Below are 21,862 nucleotides of genomic sequence, written 5' to 3'. Positions count from 1 at the left end.
TCCCCCTCTCCCACTCCCCCTCCCAAGCGCATTGTCTCACGGCATAACGTCAACACACTTGATCTTGCTGCCTTCTCTAACACGCTGTGTCCTCTTCTCGCCCCAATCACCACCATGTCCTGCCCGAACCTCGCCGCCTCCTTCTATAATGACACCCTATCTTCGACATTGGACTCTGCCTGCCCTCCATCCTCTATCCCCCTTCGATGCTCCAACCCCCAACCGTGGCACTCGCCTATCACCCGATTCCTTAAAAAGTGCTCTCGCACTGCTGAGCGCTTCTGGAAGAAATCACGCTCCCTCGCGGATTATCTCCATTTCAAATTCATTCTCTCCTCCTTCAGCTCTGCCCTTGCTCTGGCCAAGGAATCCTACTTTAAGTCCCTCATCCTTTCCCAATCATCCAATCCCCGCAGGCTCTTCGCCACCTTCAACTCCTTGCTCTCCCCCCCTCCTCCAGCTCTTCCGTCCTCCATCGTAGCCGCTGATTTTGCTACCTACTTTTCAACCAAAATCTCCTCTCTCAGGACTGCCATCACTGCTGCCATGACCCCACCCTCTCCCTCCTCCCCTCCTACATCCCCACTCCCCTCCTTCCAACCCCTGTCCTCATTTTACCCCACCACTGCTGCTGAAGTCCACTCTATCCTTCAATCCGCTTCTCCCTCCACCTGCCCGCTTGATCCTATCCCCTCCAATATTATCCGTCGTCTCAGTCCGTCAGTCTGCTCTCACCTGGCTCACCTGTTTAATCTTTCCCTATCCTCTGGGATCTTCCCTTCCTCCTTCAAACACGCTCTTGTCTCCCCAATTCTCAAAAAAACAAATCTGGACCCCAACTCCCCATCCAACTACAGGCCCATCTCCCTCCTCCCTTTTGCCTCCAAACTCCTAGAACGTCTGACCTATAATCGTCTCCTAAACCACCTTACTGCTAACTCCATTCTCGACCCCCTCCAATCCGGGTTCCGCCCTTTACATTCCACTGAAACTGCCCTGACCAAAGTCACTAACGATCTAATATCGGCTAAATCCAAAGGCCTCTTCTCTATCCTCATCCAGCTTGATCTGTCAGCTGCCTTTGACACTGTTGACCACCCTCTCCTGCTCAACACACTCCGCTCCTTTGGCATCACTGGCACGGTATTCTCCTGGTTCACCTCATACCTCTCCGATCGCTCCTTCTCCGTCTCCACTCCGAGCTCCTCCTCTCCTACTACCCCGCAGCCAGTCGGTGTTCCCCAAGGGTCTGTCCTTGGCCCTCTCCTCTTCTCTCTCTACACCACCTCTCTGGGCACTCTCATCAGCTCCTATGGTTTTCATTACCACCTTTATGCTGATGATACCCTAATCTATCTCTCTTCCCCCGATCTATCCCCATCACTCCTGTCCAAGGTCTCTGAATGCCTCACAGCCATCTCAGCCTGGATGACCCAACGCTTCCTGAAGCTAAACATGGCTAAAACTGAACTTCTAATCTTCCATCCCCCGAACATCCCCTCTTCTCCCACTATCTCCATCAGTATTGGTGAAACCGAGATCACCTCCACCGACCAAACGCGCTGCCTTGGTGTCATCATTGACTCCTCCCTCTCTTTCACCCCCCACATTCGTGCTCTCTCACAGTCTTGCCGCTTTCACCTACGCAACATCTCACGCATCAGACCATTCCTCTCCACTGACGCGACCAAAATTCTCATTCACTCTCTTGTCATCTCCCGCCTTGACTACTGCAACATCCTTCTCTCCGGGCTACCTCTCACCCGCCTCGCACCTCTCCAATCCATTCTTAACGCTGCTGCTAGGCTCATCTTCCTCTCCCGCCGCTCTACCTCCGCCTCCCCCCTCTGTCTATCTCTTCACTGGCTCCCCATTCCTTTCCGAGTTCTCTTTAAACTCCTCACCACCACCTACAAAGCTCTCTCCTCCTCCACCGCTCCTTACCTCTCTTCACTGATCTCTATCCACACTCCCTCCCGTCCTCTTCGCTCCATCACTGACCGCCGACTGACCTCTCACCTAATCACCTCCTCCCACTCCCGTGTCCAAGACTTCTCTCGCGCTGCCCCCCTGCACTGGAACAACCTCCCGCCACCCATCAGGCTTTCTGATTCCCTTACCTCCTTCAAGCGCTCCCTCAAAACCCACTTTTTTCGACTAGCCTATCCCTCCTCCTAACCTCTTTTGATCCTCTTATCCTGCCTCCGTTCCCCTCCGTTCCTACTTATCCTATTGTTTTTCGTTCGTCCACCCACCTATTTTTAGTATGTTAACTCTTATGAGTAGGGCCCTCCTTCCTCACGTACTCACCCTACCTCTTTACCTCACCTGTGCTCCTGTCCTGTTCTTCCCTTCCTCTACTTCATCTTTAGTCTCCTTGACAATTTTGACACCTACTTCTGAACTGATGCTGATTTTAGTTCTACCAGCTATACCCCCATTTATACTGTATTTTTCAACACACCCTGTACGTTACCTCGTCATTTTTTTTTGTTTGCTATGTACGGCGCTGCGGACACTTTGCGGCGCCATATAAATAAACGTACTACTACTACTACTACTATTTAGCCCTTAGCTACAATAGGGGGATTAGATTACTTGCCTACAGTACTTTAGATTTCACCTCTCCGGGAGAAGCCCAGAGAGGCAACACGTCAGGGGGGCGGGGGCAAGGCTGAAATCACTTGGCCCCACCCCCATGCTGGAAACCGCTGTGATTCGCAGGCCGTGGAGAGGGGGCGGAGCTTAAATGCTGCAAAATGAAGCTATCGCGTCATTTAAGCCCCGCCTCGTCACCACGGACCCGCGATTTACGGTAATTAAACCAGCGGGCAAGGGGGGAGCGGGGGCTATTACCAGAAAGTGGGAGACTTGCCCACCTTCCCGGGGGGCCGGGAGAAGAACCCAATTTTCGGGAAGCTCCCGGCCGTTCCGGAAGGGTAGGCAAGCCTGTATTACAGGGGGCCATACACCTTAGTTAGATCTGCAAAACAAGGTTGAACTTGATGGACGGATGTCCTTTTTCAACCTCAACTACTATTTTACTATGGGCCTTATTCTGATCGGATCGGTGAAACGTGCGTACGGACGTGCACACCGAGCGTTTTCCGCCCACAGAACAGCCGCGCATGGACGGTCTCAGACACCAGCAAAGGGGAGTGGCGTACATTTGAGCATACGCCACCGTGCACAGACGGATCTCAGCCTTTTTCAGCGTGTCTCCCCGATCGTGAGAGGATATGCGTCCGAGCGCGGTGGCGTACGCTTCACATATATTGGCCTGCAAATATTCCCTTTCAAGTTTAATTATGACAATTACACTAAGTGTTATTTAATAATTGTTTTCTATTACCTCAATTGTCTTCCTTAATAAACACCTTAATAAATATACATTTTACCCCTCATTACATGTATCTACATGTCTACTCCTATTAATTGTGTCTCCTGCTTTGTAAAGATGTAAAACACACTTGCACTAAGGGTGTAGATGGTTAAAAAATAACTACCTGGACATATAGAGAAACGTGTATTTGGATTAATAGTACTTAAAAATAAACCAACCTTTACATGTTTAAAAGTGTAGAAAGAGAACCTTCCTATGTATTTCTGGGCTGTGTGTGGCTTGCAGGTAGTGAAATGAGGCATTTCACTGGCATTTCACTTAATAGCCTGCAGCATTGCTTATTGCATTCAGGTGTATGAGTTTGACTAGTAATCTGCGTTAATTAGCAGACCCAGGCGTCCGCTCTCATACGGTATCTCTAGGGCTGGTCAGGAGCACTCTTTGGCGTCCGCCTGTTTTTGGCCTAAAATGCATGGTGCGTTCTCCGATCGAGGCGGTTGTGGCACCGAGCTTTTTGTGTGCACACCCCCGTGTACGCCCATGTTTACGCATGTGTACCTGCAGGACACCCAGCAGGTACAAATTTTCCAGAGTACAATGGTGATGCATTGTTAATGGCAGGCAGATTTTTTACCCCCATAACCCCAAAACAAAGCAGCTGAGTACAACTTTAAAATTTTCTTCAAATCTATGGACCAAATCATTGGTGTCATAGAAATATGTCACTCATAAAAGTCTCACATCTGATATTAATATATCAATAGGTTAGATCATTAATAATTCCTAGTACTTCCTTGTTTATGATACATAACAAGTCAGCCTGTTGTATTTCACCTCCTTTATTGAAAACGGCAAATTGTATTCGCTGTTATTAAATACATGGTACATACAATAGTATAAGATGGACGTATTTCTGTAACAAAGGCCGCAGTATAAAGGCTCCTCAGTCTATATACACTGGGTGATGCTGCTAGCACGCAGGGTGATAAGACGCACTACGCCTTTTATTAATATTGATTCAAAGAGATTTCGTGACTGATCAATGGTCTGGGGGATTCTCTGTCCTTGTTCATTCAAAGGAAGCAATTCCACTTGTACACGTATAGAGTATAATATACAGCTGTGACTGCAGGCAGGTTACAATTCCTAGTTCATCGTCCTCTCTTCTCTCTGTAACAGTATAAGAATAATTCTGGTTACCGGTAGACAATATATAATACAGGTTGAGTATCCCTTATGCAAAGTGCTTGGGACCAGTAGAATTTTGGATAATGAATAATTCCATATTTCGGAATATTTTTATATTTCAATGAGGTATCTTGCGTTTATGTTGTATAAGCACATAAAACACATGAAATACACACAAATATATTTTATTTGTGCATAAAACAAGCTTTTCAAACAAGGTTTGTGTACAATGTCAGATACTGAATTTGAATGCCAAACAATCATTGTCTTGTACATCTTTAGTGCCAGTTACATATCACGTCCCCAGTAGTGCCAGTTACTGATGTCCCCGTAGTATTTTAGCAAAAAAAATGACATTTTGGAGACTATGGTTTTCAGAATAATTTAGATTGGTGCCTGTCCCTGTATTTCCCTCCTATTTCCCTATAGATTATAAGCTTGCAGCAGGGCCCTCCTACCAGTCTGTTGTTACCCAGTGTGTTCTATCAATGTGTACAATTGTAAAGTGCAACGGAATCTGCTGCGCTATATAAGACACTGTAACGGAATCTGCTGCGCTATATAAGACACTGTAACGGAATCTGCTGCGCTATATAAGACACTAACGGAATCTGCTGCGCTATATAAGACAATGTAACGGAATCTGCTGCGCTATATAAGACCCTGTAACGGAATCTGCTGCGCTATATAAGACACTGTAATGGAATATGCTGCGCTATATAAGACACTGTAACGGAATCTGCTGCGCTATATAAGACACTGTAACGGAATATGCTGCGCTATATAAGACACTGTAACGGAATCTGCTGCGCTATAAGACACTGTAACGGAATTTGCTGCGCTATATAAGACACTAACGGAATCTGCTGCGCTATATAAGAAACTGTAACGGAATCTGCTGCGCTATATAAGAAACTGTAACGGAATCTGCTGCGCTATATAAGACACTGTAACGGAATCTGCTGCGCTATATAAGACACTGTAACGGAATCTGCTGCGCTATATAAGACACTAACGGAATCTGCTGCTCTATATAAGACACTGTAACGGAATCTGCTGCGCTATATAAGACGCTGTAACGGAATCTGCTGCGCTATATAAGACGCTGTAACGGAATCTGCTGCGCTATATAAGACACTGTAACGGAATCTGCTGCGCTATATAAGACACTGTAACGGAATCTGCTGCGCTATATAAGACGCTGTAACGGAATCTGCTGCGCTATATAAGACAATGTAACGGAATCTGCTGCGCTATATAAGACCCTGTAACGGAATCTGCTGCGCTATATAAGACACTGTAATGGAATATGCTGCGCTATATAAGACACTGTAACGGAATCTGCTGCGCTATATAAGACACTGTAACGGAATATGCTGCGCTATATAAGACACTGTAACGGAATCTGCTGCGCTATAAGACACTGTAACGGAATTTGCTGCGCTATATAAGACACTGTAACGGAATCTGCTGCGCTATATAAGAAACTGTAACGGAATCTGCTGCGCTATATAAGAAACTGTAACGGAATCTGCTGCGCTATATAAGACACTGTAACGGAATCTGCTGCGCTATATAAGACACTAACGGAATCTGCTGCTCTATATAAGACACTGTAACGGAATCTGCTGCGCTATATAAGACGCTGTAACGGAATCTGCTGCGCTATATAAGACGCTGTAACGGAATCTGCTGCGCTATATAAGACACTGTAACAGAATCTGCTGCGCTATATAAGACACTGTAACGGAATCTGCTGCGCTATATAAGACACTGTTATTGAATCTGCTGCGCTATATAAGACACTGTAACGGAATCTGCTGCGCTATATAAGACGCTGTAACGGAATCTGCTGCGCTATATAAGACACTGTAACGGAATCTGCTGCGCTGTATAAGACGCTGTAACGGAATCTGCTGCGCTATATAAGACGCTGTAACGGAATCTGCTGCGCTATATAAGACACTGTGACGGAATCTGCTGCGCTATATAAGACACTGTAACGGAATCTGCTGCGCTATATAAGAACCTGCAACGGAATCTGCTGCGCTATACAAGACACTGTAACGGAATCTGCTGCGCTATATAAGACGCAGTAACGGAATCTGCTGCACTATATAAGACACTGTAACGGAATCTGCTGCGCTATATAAGACACTGTAACGGAATCTGCTGCGCTGTATAAGACGCTGTAACGGAATCTGCTGCGCTATATAAGACACTGTAATGGAATCTGCTGCGCTATATAAGACACTGTAACAGAATCTGCTGCGCTATATAAGAACCTGTAATGGAATCTGCTGCGCTATATAAGACGCTGTAACGGAATCTGCTGCACTATATAAGACACTGTAACGGAATCTGCTGCGCTATATAAGAACCTGTAACGGAATCTGCTGCGCTATATAAGACACTGTAACGGAATCTGCTGCGCTATATAAGACACTGTAACGGAATCTGCTGCGCTATATATGACGCTGTAACGGAATCTGCTGCGCTATATAAGACACTGTAACGGAATCTGCTGCGCTATATAAGACACTGTAACGGAATCTGCTGCGCTATATAAGACACTAACGGAATTTGCTGCGCTATAGAAGACACTGTAGCGGAATCTGCTGCGCTATATAAGACACTGTAACGGAATCTGCTGCGCTATATAAGACACTGTAACGGTAACTGCTGCGCTATATAAGAAAGTGTAAATAAATAAATAAATAAAATAACGGATATTTGGATAAGGGATACTCAACCTGTAGCATCCTGTCATTGTAACTGGTCATGTCACATTATATCAAAGCATGTATATTTTATAAACAGAATATATAGCAGTTTACTAAAGGTAAACACATATTGGTGGGTGAATTTCAATTTAATTTGCACATTTATTGGTATAAATCGCACATTACAATTCGCATCCAGATGTTTTCCCATTATAAAGTATACAATTGGCAAATGTAATAGGGTGCGATTTTTGGTAAACATTATTAAAAGTGGGATCCCCCTTCCTGAGCCAAACTCATGGATCCAAAAATATGGGGGACAAAAAGCTTAGGGGTCTTCCAAATGTCTGAAACCAGCCCCTGGCTCTTGGACCGTTCCTGGTTCCAAAAATATGGGGGACACGAAAACTGGGGGTCCCCCATATTTTGGAACCAGCACCGGGCTCCAACAGCCAGCGGTGTATGCCACAGCTCGTTATACAAGGTCCAATGGCCTTACCATAAGCACCGTGACTGGTCAGCCCTGGACAGGGTACCTGGGGGAGTCAGAACCCCCCCCCCTTCCCCCATTAAAGGGGGTCCTCCATCCAGGGCTCAAGTCTGGGGCTGTCCCCGGTGTACCAGAGCAGTGGACCCCAGGCTGGTGTGTGTAAAACATAGATAAAAACACATTGCTTTATACAGGAGAACTACAAGACTCAGCATGGGGGGATATTGATGTGCCCGCTGGGTCTCGTAGTTCCCCTGTAAAAAAAGAATGTGTAAATAACAAGACATAAACCCATAAATGTATAAGCCTTTTAATTTATTTTTAATGCAAAAAAAGCTTTGATATACTGTATATACAGTGCCCGAAGTGGGCCGGTATACACCGTTATGGTATGGCTTACCGGCACTTCCTTCCAGCACTGCTTTTTTTTTTTACAGCCTCGGCTAGTGTATGGCGCGTAGGAGGGATGCCGGCATGAGCAGCAGGAGCCAGCGTGACCGTGACAGCTGGAGATCCGTCCGCTCCCTGCAGGGTTGGGGGGGGGGGGCAAGTCAGCGGTACGGAGGCCAAGCTCTCATGAGGAAAGAGCTGGGAACAGAAGAGCCCCCATAAAACCCAGGCAGCGGGCATCAAACAACACTGTCCTATGCACGTGGTGGCCATGTACTGCAAGCTACCTCCAGGGACACCATAACCTGCCTCCCCCCTCATCAACGACAGCCAATAGGTGAAGGCAGTGCCTCATGTGGGGAGCCTATTAGTTATACACCACAACCGGGGAGCCAGCTTGCTCATAGGGAATCATGCATAGGGGGTTATTCTGGTTCACTCCTTCAGGCAAATTCCTTCTTAGATGGACAAAACCATGTGCACTGAAGGTGGGGCAGATGTAAATTGTGCAGAGAGAATTCGATTTGGGTGAGTTATTTTGTTTCTGTGCAGGGTAAATACTGGCTGCTTTATTTTTACACTGCAATATAGATCTCACTTTAAAGTAAACCCCACCCAAATCTAATTCTCTCTGCACAAGTAACATCTGCCCCACCTGCAGTGCACATGGTTTTGTCCATCTAAGAAGGAATTTGTCAGAAGGAGTGAACCAAAATAACCCCTATAATGTGTATAAGGGGTATGTGGTGTGGTACACTCCACTTAGATACCCTCCCATTCAGTTGGCCACACCCCCTTTTCCAGAGTTTCCATTTTTTCTCCTTACCCCACTTTAAAATTTCCACTTCGAGCACTGTGTATGTATGTATGTATATATATACATATATATATATATACTAGGTGATTCATCGCACCCTACGGGCGCTCTTCACACCGTCGTAAGGGGCTGCGCCCCCTTAATTTGTGAACATTTGTATATGAGAAAGATGGTTAGAATTGTATGAAAGATGGCCTGTATTGCAACTTGAGTTATAGGTGAAATGTGTTAAATAGAGAGCATATGATGTGGAAGGGGGTGTGTATTGTTTTGTTTAATTAAAAAGCGGTTACAGAGTAAGATGTACATTGATAGTGTGGATGGTACAGTGACATTTGTGGGTGTGGGGGGGGGGCGCTGTGTGTACATGTTGTTTAGGTGTGTGTGTGCAATAGTATAGTAGGGTGTTTCTGAGTCAGCGGCTCCCCACTGGCGGAGGTCAAGACACAGGAAAACAGGAGGCTGGGTAGTGATAGGGGTGTGTGGGCATAAGGGGGACTAAAGAGGAGGGTGGGGGACACTGTGCAGCTTCTGCCAGTGGGTGAGGGTCCAGCGTGGCAGTACAGGATGGTGGCCCTTAGTCAGTGTCTCCTCCTACTGGGTGGGAGTTCGGGTGCATGAGAGCAGGAGGCTGGGCTATGAGGCATGATAGGGGCATGTGGGCAAAACAGCATCAGCAACTCCCCAGTGGTGGAAGTTACGGTTCAGGAGAGCAGGAAGCTGGGTAGTGATAGGGGTGTGTGAGTATACGGGGGACTAAAGAGGGGCTTAGGGGTGCCGTGAATTGCGGGAGGGGCGCGGGGGGTGCCGTAAATCAAGGGAGGGAGGGGCGCAGGTGTCGGAATCGCGGGAGAGGGCGGGGGTCCGCAAAGCGTGGGAGGGGGCGTGAATTGCGCAAGGGGGGGTTGCGAATCGCGGGAGGGGGGGTGCGCGGGGGTCCGTGAATTGCGGGGGGGGGGGGCACGGGACGCGATGAATCACCAAGTTGGTTATATATTCTTGTAGAAGGATGGTAGGATGTTGATGTCATTCAGAATGCATTTACATAAACAGTAATAGTTGCAGTAAAAGGTCTGACTTAAAGCACCTACAGTAAAACAGAACAGGTGTTATATATTATACAAAGAATTGGTTGATGATGTGTAGGTTGACGTGCACATAGTTCATAGTTGTCACTGGAAAAAAATTGCTACAAGAAAAAATCAACACAGAAAGTTCAACACATGTAAATGTTGACATAAGTGTGGCACTTCATCATGGCCATGTCGACACATGAGAATGAATATGAAAACATTCAAAAAAAGAAAAATAAATCTTCAAAAACTCAGGTCAACCTTTTTCATTGTCGACCATAGCCGTGCCAGTGTTTTGCATGTGCCATTTAATCCTGGGGTTGCCGTGAATCACGCACGGGGGTGGGGGGGGAGGGAGGAGGTGAGGGGTGTCCGCGAATCATGGGAGGAGGGGTCGTGGGTGGATGCCGTGAATTGCGGGAGGGGGGGTCGCGGGTGGGGGGGTGTGGGTGCCGAATCGTGGGATGGGGGGACGCGGGGGGTTGCAGTGAATCACGGGAGGGTGGGTCGCAGGGCCAGGGGGTTGCCGCAATGACAGGAGGGGGGTCACGGGTGGGGAATCACGGTAGGGGGGGTCGTGGGGGGCACCGTGAACCGCGGGAGGGGGGGCCTGGGGGGTGGCCGCGAATCGCGGTAGGGGGGGTCGCAGGGTGCCGCGAATTGCAGGAGGGGGGGTGTCACGGGGTGGGGCCGCGAATCGCGGGAGTCACCGGGGGTGCCGCGAATTGCGGGGGGTGTGCTGCAAATCGCGGGAGGGGGGTCGCGGGGGGTGCCGCGAATCGCCACAAGAAAAAATCAACACAGAAAGGTCAACACATGTAAATGTTGACATAAGTGTGGCACTTCATTGGTGTCCATGTCGACACATGAGAATGAATATGAAAACATTGAAAAAGTGAAAAATAAATCTTGTCATTCTTTTTCATTGTCGACCATAGCCATGTCAGTGTTTTGCATGTGCCATTTAATCGTGGGGATGCCGTGAATGGGGGGGGGGGAGGGAGGGAGGGAGGTGCATACCCAACATGACCCTCTCCAGGAGGGACACATTGCTCTGTTTCTGGACTTTCTTCTTAATATATGGATTACCATCACCTGTGCTTAAACACCTTTCTTATCAATTACCCTGTTTAAAATGACAGGTGATGACAATCATAAATTAAGATGGAAGTCCACAAACAGAGCATTCTGTCCCTCCTGGAGAGGGTCATGTTGGGAGGTATGGAGGTGTGGGGCGCTCACCTGGTGTGTCTGGTGAGTAGCGGTGTCTTTGCTGTGTAACATGGAGAGGCAGAGGGTGTCTGGCACTGTCTGTGGGCTCACTGGGCTGGTTCTCTGTCATGTGAGTCAGTCATGTGAGTCAGAGGCTCCACCCAGCGTTACAGCTCCAGACACACTTTGAGTGACAGATGTAGCCAAATATATAAGATAGATATATATATATATATATATATATATATATATATATATATATATATAGTTACTTGATGATACGCATAAACATATTAAAAAATAAACAAATAAAAGCAAGTATATTGATTACAAATGTTTGGGATACCGCTAATGCAAATTGGCTGCCAGGGGTACCCAAGTGGGATAGGATTAAGGGCCTGATTCAGCCCAGATTGCTCATCTGCAAAGTTGCAGATGCCTACGAGTAGATGGCCGCCGTCCAGAGAGAAAGAAAACTCGCCCCGTGTAAATGTGAGATACATCGCTGGTGCGATAAAGACGCAGCACATATGACTTATCTAATGTGCAGCCCGTGTGACCTCCGACTCCGGTCCGATGTGCAGGGCATTGCACATTGGATGGGATCGGATGTTATACACATGCTATTTGGACCGGTCATCTACGGCAGAATCAAGCGGATTGGGGCCAGAGATGACGTCACACCCTCCCTGACCACACCTGGGCATGCCTACATTCCCCTGACACTCCCTTACACGACCAGTTACCACCCACAAACGCCGTCTTCCTGTCAGCCATATTGCGAGGGGATTACAATGACCTATTTTTGCTATTTCTGCCACTATTTTGCCTCGCTCATGCGTCCTGCGATCCGTATGCATGCTCAATAAACGCAAGTCCGTACATCAGCGATCAAATCTGAATCAGGCCCAAAGAGCCTCGGATCTGAGCTGACTGCTGACTCAGTATATGGAGGAAAACTAAAGGCTCTGTAAAAAGAAAAACATTTAAATAAAGGGAAGTAAAATCTTATATAATGCAGCGTGGAAACCCCGTCGGCCAGTACTGACGCAGCTGTGTTTTGCTGATAGCTTCTAGTTGTGTTACCTTCTGTTCTCACTTCCAAAATAAATCTCTCCAGCCCTGCAATCCAAACAGGAGCAATCTGATCCCCCTGCACAGGTGTGTACTCTGTAGAAGATTATCTCAGCCTGCAGGTGCCGTATCTCTGTTCTGTGAGTGCAGAGCGCGATAACCTGCACCGTGGGCTCTGCCTGTATACTTCCTTATACGTCTCACACCCCTCCCACCCGCCACCAGCCAGATACTGCTTTCAGATCATTGTACAAAGGAGTTATGTATGGCATCTTCAGTGGGATCCGGACGATAGGTCGATTTCACATGGTCAAAATTCATATAGTCAACATGGTCAAATGGTTGACTCAGAATATGGGCCAATGACCTATACCCTTGATGGCTAACCTTGACACTCCAGATGTTTTTAAACTACACATCCCAGCATGCTCTGCTTCAGTTTTGCTATTATTTGCTATCAGGTTAATCTGATGCAGACATAGTTGGGATGTGTAGTTCAACAACAGCTGGAGTGTCAAGGTTAGCCATCAAGGACTGATACAGATCTGGTCACAGTATCTAGAGGAGGTCGTACTAGTGACCTATACAGAACTGGACACAGTATTTAGATGAGGCCGCACCAGTGACCTATACAGAACTGGACACAGTATTTAGATGAGGCCGCACCAGTGACCTATACAGAACTGGACAAAGTATATAGATGAGGCCGTACCAGTGACCTATACAGAACCGGGCACAGTATCTAGATGAGGCCGCACCAGTGACCTATACAGAACTGGACACAGTATCTAGATGAGGCCGTACCAGTGACCTATACAGAACTGGGGGCAGTATCTAGATGAGGCCGTACCAGTGACCTATACAGAACTGGGGGCAGTATCTAGATGAGGCCGCACCAGTGACCTATACAGAACTGGAGGCAGTATCTAGATGAGGCCATACCAGTGACCTATACAGAACCGGGCACAGTATCTAGATGAGGCCGCACCAGTGACCTATACAGTACGGGGCACAGTATCTAGATGAGACCACACCAGTGACCTATACAGTACGGGGCACAGTATTCTAGAGGATGCTGCACCAATGACCTATACAGAACAAGACACAGTATCTAGATGAGGCCGCACCAGTGACCTATACAGAACCGGGCACAGTATCTAGATGAGGCCGCACCAGTGACCTATACAGAACTGGACACAGTATATAGATGAGGCCGTACCAGTGACCTATACAGAACCGGGCACAGTATCTAGATGAGGCCGCACCAGTGACCTATACAGAACTGGACACAGTATCTAGATGAGGCCGTACCAGTGACCTATACAGAACTGGGGGCAGTATCTAGATGAGGCCGCACCAGTGACCTATACAGAACTGGAGGCAGTATCTAGATGAGGCCATACCAGTGACCTATACAGAACTGGGCACAGTATCTAGATGAGGCCGCACCAGTGACCTATACAGAACCGGGCACAGTATCTAGATGAGGCCATACCAATGACTTATACAGAACTGAACACAGTATTCTAGATGAGGCAGTACCAGTGACCTATACAGAACTGGTCACAGTATCTAGATGAGGCCGTACCAATGGACACAGTATTCTAGATGAGGCCGTACCAGTGACCTATACAGAACTGGGCACAGTATCTAGATGAGGCCTTACCAGTGACCTATACAGAACTGGGCACAGTATCTAGATGAGGCCCTACCAGTGACCTATCCAGAACTGGGCACAGTATCTAGATGAGGCCGCACCAGTGACCTATACAGAACTGGGCACAGTATCTAGATGAGGCCGCACCAGTGACCTATACAGAACTGGGCACAGTATCTAGATGAGGCCGTACCAGTGACCTATACAGAACTGGTCACAGTATCTAGATGAGGCCGTACCAGTGACCTATACAGAACTGGACACAGTATCTAGATGAGGCCGTACCAAAAACCTATACAAAACTGGGCACAGAATCTAGATGAGGCCGTACCAATAACCTATACAGAACTGGACACAGTATCTAGATGAGGCCGTACCAATAACCTATACAGAACCGGGCACAGTGTCTAGATGAGGCCGTACCAGTGACCTATACAGAACTGGACACGGTATCTAGATGAGGCCGTACCAATGACCTACAGTATAAAGAACTGGACACAATATCTAGATGAGGCCGCACCAATAACCTATACAGAACTGGATACTTTTCTTATCAATTGACCTGTTCAACACAGGTGATGGCAATCATACATTAATTGGAACGTATAGGAGCAAATCTTTCTGTCCCTTCTGGAGAGAGTGACGTTGGGAGGTATGCTTCACTACCATTTGCAATGTCACCAACAAACATAATAAAAAAAGATTTAACAAATTTATCAAATTAAAATATATATATAACATTTCCAAATACACTGCTGCAGCCTAACCCCCTCAGGCCATGCCATGATTGGTGATGAATCCCGATGATCAATCTCCTAATCAGATCTATATTAACCAATGGGATGCCTGGAGTAACAGGACTGTATAAGGACACACTTCTGCATAGCTACATATAAAATCACTGGTATGCCCGCTGGAAGCAAAAGCTTTAAAAGCATATGTAGTTTACCTTGCTGCCAACAGATGGCAGTGTTTTGAAGTCACACGGACACTAGACATATATACATAAGATTTGGCAATGTGCTAACGAGAGTGATTGTACCTACCTCCATCTGCGTGTGTATCCAGTCCAGGAAGGATGTTATCCGAGTGTACACCCCAGGCTTATACCGCATGGCACAGCCAACACCCCAACTCGTGGTCCCCATCAGTTTCCAAACTTTCCTGTCTTCGCATGCTAAAGGACCACCACTGTCCCCCTATCACAAAACAAACAGTACATTATACAGTGCCTGCAGATTATATACTACAGTATGCATTGCTCCCTTACACTGGCCGGTGGTGTACAGTGCCGGACTGGTGCATGCAGGGCAGTAGAGAGCCTGACCAGGCCCAGGTACTTTTCAGGGGGTGTGGCCTAATTGTGGGAGGAGTAAGGCTTCACTGGGCCTCTCTGTCAGACCTGAGCCTATGCAATTAGTAGCACTAGGTGCATGAAGGGTCTAACGAAGGAATGCAATGTTCGGGGGCCATATTTATGGGTGTGGCGAGCCACCACAGAGGGTGTGGCTAGCCACCACAGAAACTTGACTAATCATTAGAGAGTGCTTGATTATCCATACCTCCCAACTGTCCCGTTTCCCGCAGGAACGTCCCGTGTCCCACTGAGGGCCAGCAGTGTCCCGCAGCAGGGGGGGGGGGCAGTTGGGAGTCCCGGCTGCCACCCGCTGGGCAGCGGGGAATAGACGCTGTGCGCAGTCTGGCCCTGGTGGTGTAGGTGCCTCTATCTGGTGCTCTGGCCTTCTTAGGCTGGCTCAGGCTAGTTTTTCATGTTTTTCTGAGCCGACACCTGCCGACAGCCGGTATTTCATGCCCTACCATCCACTACGGGCGTAGTGGAAGAATAAAATAGTGCCTGAAGCATGGTGACCTTTTGACTGTCGACCTCCCCATTGTCGACCTAATGATTATGTCGACGTTCCGACCCTGTCTACCTTAGCCATTTTGACCTATTTCAGGTGTCAACCTACAGCGGTCGACACACACCGGGTCACACATGGTCACCAGAGTATAACTGCTGATGACACTATTATTTCCTAGGTGGGACTCTATGGAGGTAACAGAAGGATCCACTCACATCCCTTTTCGCATCACTGAACCTCTTTCCCATATGTAGGAGCAGGCCCCGCGGATATCAGCGCCATCTGAAGATAGCGGCTCTTTTTCCCCAATCTTGCCATCTTTGAGAGTTTGCTGAATCGTGAATTTTGCAGAATGTGCCCATTACTAACAACATACAGGGGGTTATTTTGGTTCATTCTTTCTGACAAAATCCTTCTTAGATGGACAAAACCATGTGCACTGCAGGTGGGGCAGATGTTACTTGTGCAGAGAGAATTAGATTTGGGTGGGGCTTTACTTCAAAGTGAGATCTATATTGCAGTGTAGAAATAATGCAGTCAGTATTTTCCCTGCACAGAAACAAAATGACTCATCCAAATCTAATTCTCTCTGCACATTTTACATCTGCCCCACCTGCAGTGCACATGGTTTTGTCCATCTAAGAAGGAATTGGTCAGAAAGAGTGAACTAGAATAACCCCCACAGTAACGACTGTTTCTGCATGTGTAACTGGAACATTAGTGATAACGAACAGGCCCCTAAATGAGCTCTAATTGGCAACGAATACGTTTGGGTGGTTCATGATAGTGGCCTGGTGTGACTTTGGTAAATAGAGAGTGTTGGGATAATCAATGTTTGATTTATTTCATTTCGTTCTTATTAATCAAAGGCAATTTCCTACCTGACAGGTATCTACTCCTCCTTCCAAAAATCCAGCACACAGCATAGATGGCTTTATAACACCACCATAGACGTATTTGGTATTACAGACTTTATTCGATATAAGCGGGACCCCAGCGTAGTCCATTGTCTGTGATGTGTCACCTGCAAAAAAAAAAAAGAAAGAAGATTTTAGTGGCCTCTGATAGAGATGTGCGGGCTCGGATATCAGAGATCCGAGCCCCCACGGACGTCATCATTCCGAGCCCGATTCCGAGCAGCGCTCGGAGATTCCCGCCTGACTCGGTCCGTCCGCGTGATTAGAACGTCATCTCCCGGCGTCGGATTTCGCGAGGCTTTATAAGCAGCTGCCGCGCCCCCGCCATCTTCACTCCAGTTAAGTAGTGGGTTGGGAGAGGGTGTGTTGGTGCTGCTGCTGGGGCTTAAACTTGAGCTTGTCCTTGAGCTTTTGCAATCGCTGGTGCTGTCTCTCAGTGCTGCTGTGTAGTAGTCTAACTGTGTACTTGTAGTACTACTGTCTCCTCTGTGCGGTCTACCTCTGGTGTGCTGTGCTGCCTGTAATTGATTATTTTATTTGCTGGGGCTGTCTCCCTCAGTGCTGCTGTGTACTCTGTTCTCAGCTTAGGACAACAGTCTAACTGTGTACTTGTAGTACTACTGTCTCCTCTGTGCGGTCTACCTCTGGTGAACTGTGCTGTAATTAATTATTTTATTTGCTAGGGCTGTCTCCCTCAGTGCTGCTGTGTACTATGTTCTCCTCTGCTTAGGAGAACAGTCTAACTGTGTACCTGCCTGTAGTACTGTCTCCTCTGTGCTGGGGCATACCTCTGGTGCTGTGCTGTGCCATTTATTATATATATAATTATTAATTAATTATATTAAATATAAATATATATATAGTCCACTGGTGCTGCACTGCTGCCTGCACTGAATCTGCCAGTCTGGCGGTCTGTGGTCTGGGGCTCACTGGCTAATAAATAATTAAATACTGCCTGCCTAATAAATAATTAAATACTGCCGTATATCTCTACCTTTGTGGTCTGGGGCTCACTGCCTATACTGCCGTATGTACCGTCTGGTCTGGGGCTCACTGGCTAATAAATAATTAAATACTGCTGTATATCTCTACCTTTGTGGTCTGGGGCTCACTGGCTATACTGCCGTATGTACCGTCTGGTCTGGGGCTCACTGGCTAATAAATAATTAAATACTGCCTGCCTAATAAATAATTAAATACTGCCGTATATCTCTACCTTTGTGGTCTGGGGGTCACTGGCTATACTGCCGTATGTACCGTCTGGTCTGGGGCTCACTGGTTAGTACTGGTTAAGTACTGACTTATCTACCGTGTGGTGTCTAGTACTGCTTCATCTACCTGTCTGGTCTGGTGCCCACTGCTGAGAGTCATTCGTATGAGGGACTTGTCTTTTAAATGCATACAACTGATTGCATTCCACTAATGAGAGTAATTGATTGCTGCACCAATCGCCCACTGCTCCTCGGCTGCACTGTGTAAACAGTGCACAATCAAGCCAGATAGGGGTCTTGGTGCTTGTTTTGAGGTTGTAGCAGGGGAGTGCAGCTACGAGTCGTAACACCTTGAGAGAAGATCAGTACTTCTCTACCGGCAAAGGACATCCTCCTCGACAGAGCGCACAGCTTCACGAGGGACGCATGTGAAGCAGTGAGCAAAGGGAACACCCGCCTAGCGAGCCAGATCACCTGAATCCACCCTAGCGATCAATAGAGTTACAGAAGTCGCAGCCAGATAGAACTCTTCCAGCTGCCACCTAGTCATTGATTAGCCCCCTCCCCTCCACCCATTAGGCAATGATTGACGAGACGAATGGTAATAATAAATAATAAATGAATAATATTACTAATCACCAAATTAAAAATCAGATGAAATTAATTATAAATAATCATAATCACAATCAAGCCAGATAGGGGTCTTGTTGGATGTTAAAGTGATCGAAACAGTAACACACTTGCAGACAAACTCTGTGCTGCACAAAATGCCCACCGCTCCTTGGCTGCACATGGTAAACAGTGCATGATCAAGCCAGATAGGTATCTTTTATGGGCCTATTTTTTTAAACTGCCATCATGTCTGCCGCTGCAGTGCCACTCTTACATGAGCCACGTGTTTGTGCCGCACACTTGTGTGGCTTAGCATAGTTATCCAGCTACCTCAGTGCAAACTTTGGCAATAAAAACAATATTGTGAGGTGTGAGGTGTTCAGAATACACTGGAAATGAGTGTAAATGAATGTTATTGAGGTCAATATAGCGTAGGAGCAAAAAAACCACCAAATTCTGCCATTTTAGCTGTTTTTAGGCTTTTTTTAACAAAAAAATCAGAACCCAAAACCCAAATAAATCCAAACACAAAACACTTAGGAGGTGTTTTGCCAAAACCCATTAGAACCCAAAACCTCAAGGTAATCAGAACCCAAAACCCAAAACCCGAAAAGTGGCCGGTGAACATCCCTAGCCTCTGAGCAGGTTTGGGCTGTGGTCACAGAATCAGAGCAGTGCGGGGCAAACTGGAGCTGCCTGCAGTAAAAGGCTATCAAAGGGCTGATTGGTGGAGAATACGAGCAATCCACCAATCAGAGCAGGGGAGCACCCAGCATTTTATGAGAAACGGTTGTTAGGCGAGGTGGTGGGCGGCCTTAAGCAGCAATAAACCGCTGAAAGATCTGATACACTATTTGTTACTCTGTATACAGTATACAGGGACACTCGGATGTATCAGACAATAAAGTCCTACGGGATACGGTCACTAGGTCTACAGCATGATGGTCGACAAGCATTAGGTCAACACCATTAGGTTGACATGCATTTAGGTCGACATCCAGGGTTAGGTCGACAGGGTCATTAGGTCGACACAAGCATTACGTCAACATGGGGAAGTTTGACAGTCAAAAGGTCGACATGGGTTTTTAAAAAAAAAATTGAGCCGACATGTGCCAAGAGGTGGTATTTCATGCCCTACCATCACAGGCGTAGCTATAGCTCCGCAGCCCCCGCGGTGGCGGGGAGGCGCAGAGAACATGTGGGCGCCGGGGGTCTGCAGGGCTATAGTTACCTGCTGCTGTCTTGCCTGCCTTCATGGTCCCGTCTCTCCGTCTCCCGGCACCGGCTCCTGCTGCTATAATGAAAACTGACTTTTAGAAAATGGCTGCCCCCATACTGCAGACAGTTTTCTGTCTGCAGTATGGGGGCAGCCATTTTCTAAGAGTCCGTCTTCATTATAGCAGCAGGAGCCGGCGACGGGACCGTGACTGCAGATTCGGCCAGGCAGGTACGAGCATGGGGGGGTGCGCTGAGGGGAGGGGTAGTGCAAGGGGGGGGGGCATATTAGGTAGTTACGCCACTGCCTACCATCCACTAGGGCGTAGTGGAAGAATAAAATAGTGTGCCGAGCGTAGTGAGGCACTGTGCCCGAAGCATGGTGAGCGCAGCGAGCCATGTGAGGGGGTGCGGCGCTACGTTTCAGTGTCCATGTCGACAGTAACTCACCATTCACCATCTACATATGCCAGCTGTAACTCCTCATCCATTATCTACATATCCTAGATGTATCCCAGCTGTACAGATCCCAGCTGTATCTCCTCATCCACCAACTACAGGTCCCAGCTGTATCTCCTCATCCACCAACTACAGGTCCCAGCTGTATCTCCTCATCCACCAACTACAGTTCCCAGCTGTATCTCCTCATCCACCGACTACAGTTCCCAGCTGTATCTCCTCATCCACCGACTACAGTTCCCAGCTGTATCTTCTCATCCACCGACTGCAGTTCCCAGCTCTATCTCCTCATCCACCAACTACAGGTCCCAGCTGTATCTCCTCATCCACCAACTACAGGTCCCAGCTGTATCTCCTCATCCACCAACTACAGGTCCCAGCTGTATCTCCTCATCCACCGACTGCAGTTCCCAGCTGTATCTCCTCATCCACCGACTGCAGTTCCCAGCTGTATCTCCTCATCCACCGACTGCAGTTCTCAGCTGTATCTTCTTATCCACCGACTGCAGTTCCCAGCTCTATCTCCTCATCCACCGACTACAGTTCCCAGCTGTATCTCCTCATCAACCATCTACGGATCCCTTCTGCAAATCCTCATCCACGACTACAGTTCCCAGCTGTATCTCCTCATCCACCAACTACAGTTCCCAACTCTATCTCCTCATCCACCGACTACAGTTCCCAGCTGTATCTCCTCATCCACCGACTGCAGTTCCCAGCTGTATCTCCTCATCCACCGACTGCAGTTCTCAGCTGTATCTCCTCATCCACCGACTGCAGTTCCCAGCTATATCTCCTCATCCACCGACTGCAGTTCCCAGCTATATCTCCTCATCCACCGACTGCAGTTCCCAGCTGTATCTCCTCATCCACCTACTACAGTTCTCAGCTGTATCTTCTCATCCACCGACTACAGTTCCCAGCTATATCTCCTCCTCCACCGACTGCAGTTCGCAGCTGTATCTCCTCATCCACCGACTGCAGTTCCCAGCTGTATCTCCTAATCCACCGACTGCAGTTCTCAGCTGTATCTTCTCATCCACCGACTGCAGTTCTCAACTGTATCTTCTCATCCACCGCTTACAGTTCCAGGCTGTATCTTCTCATCCAACGACTACAGTTCCCAGCTGTATCTCCTCATCCACCAACTACAGTTCCCAGCTGTATCTTCTCATCCACCGACTACAGTTCCCAGCTGTATCTCCTCATCCACCGACTACAGTTCCCAGCTGTATCTTCTCATCCACCGACTACAGTTCCCAGCTGTATCTGCTCATCCACCGACTGCAGTTCTCAGCTGTATCTTCTCATCCACCGACTACAGTTCCCAGCTGTATCTCCTCATCCACCAACTACAGTTCCCAGCTCTATCTCCTCATCCACCAACTACAGTTCCCAGCTCTATCTCCTCATCCACCGACTATAGTTCCCAGCTGTATCTCCTCATCAACCATCTACGGATCCCTTCTGCAAATCCTCATCCACGACTACAGTTCCCAGCTGTATCTCCTCATCCACCAACTACAGTTCCCAGCTCTATCTCCTCATCCACCAACTACAGTTCCCAGCTCTATCTCCTCATCCACTGACTACAGTTCCCAGCTGTATCTCCTCATCAA

The 21,862-nt window shown here is 47.7% G+C and overlaps 1 protein-coding gene across 3 annotated transcripts in view; it reads right to left on the bottom strand.

The window, feature by feature from the left end:
• Window positions 1–4,166: 4,166 nt before the first annotated feature.
• The window catches only part of TMPRSS3 (transmembrane serine protease 3), a 63,209-nt gene continuing 45,513 nt past the window's right edge, over window positions 4,167–21,862 (bottom strand). For all 3 annotated transcript variants that reach the window (XM_083171641.1, XM_083171640.1, XM_083171642.1), the window contains exons 11-13: window positions 16,711–16,853; window positions 15,014–15,166; window positions 4,167–4,513 (exon numbers count right to left, since the gene is read on the bottom strand). In XM_083171641.1, the coding sequence (XP_083027767.1) occupies window positions 4,490–4,513; window positions 15,014–15,166; window positions 16,711–16,853 (320 nt within the window). In that variant the 3' untranslated portion in view covers window positions 4,167–4,489. The remainder of the gene's footprint in view (window positions 4,514–15,013; window positions 15,167–16,710; window positions 16,854–21,862) is intronic.

This window comes from Crinia signifera, chromosome 2, assembly GCF_055691185.1.
Source record: "Crinia signifera chromosome 2, ASM5569118v1, whole genome shotgun sequence".
In the NCBI taxonomy this organism is placed as follows: domain Eukaryota; kingdom Metazoa; phylum Chordata; class Amphibia; order Anura; family Myobatrachidae; genus Crinia; species Crinia signifera.
The sequence above is the reverse complement of the archived record's forward strand: the minus strand, read 5'-3'. Positions and strand labels throughout refer to the sequence as shown.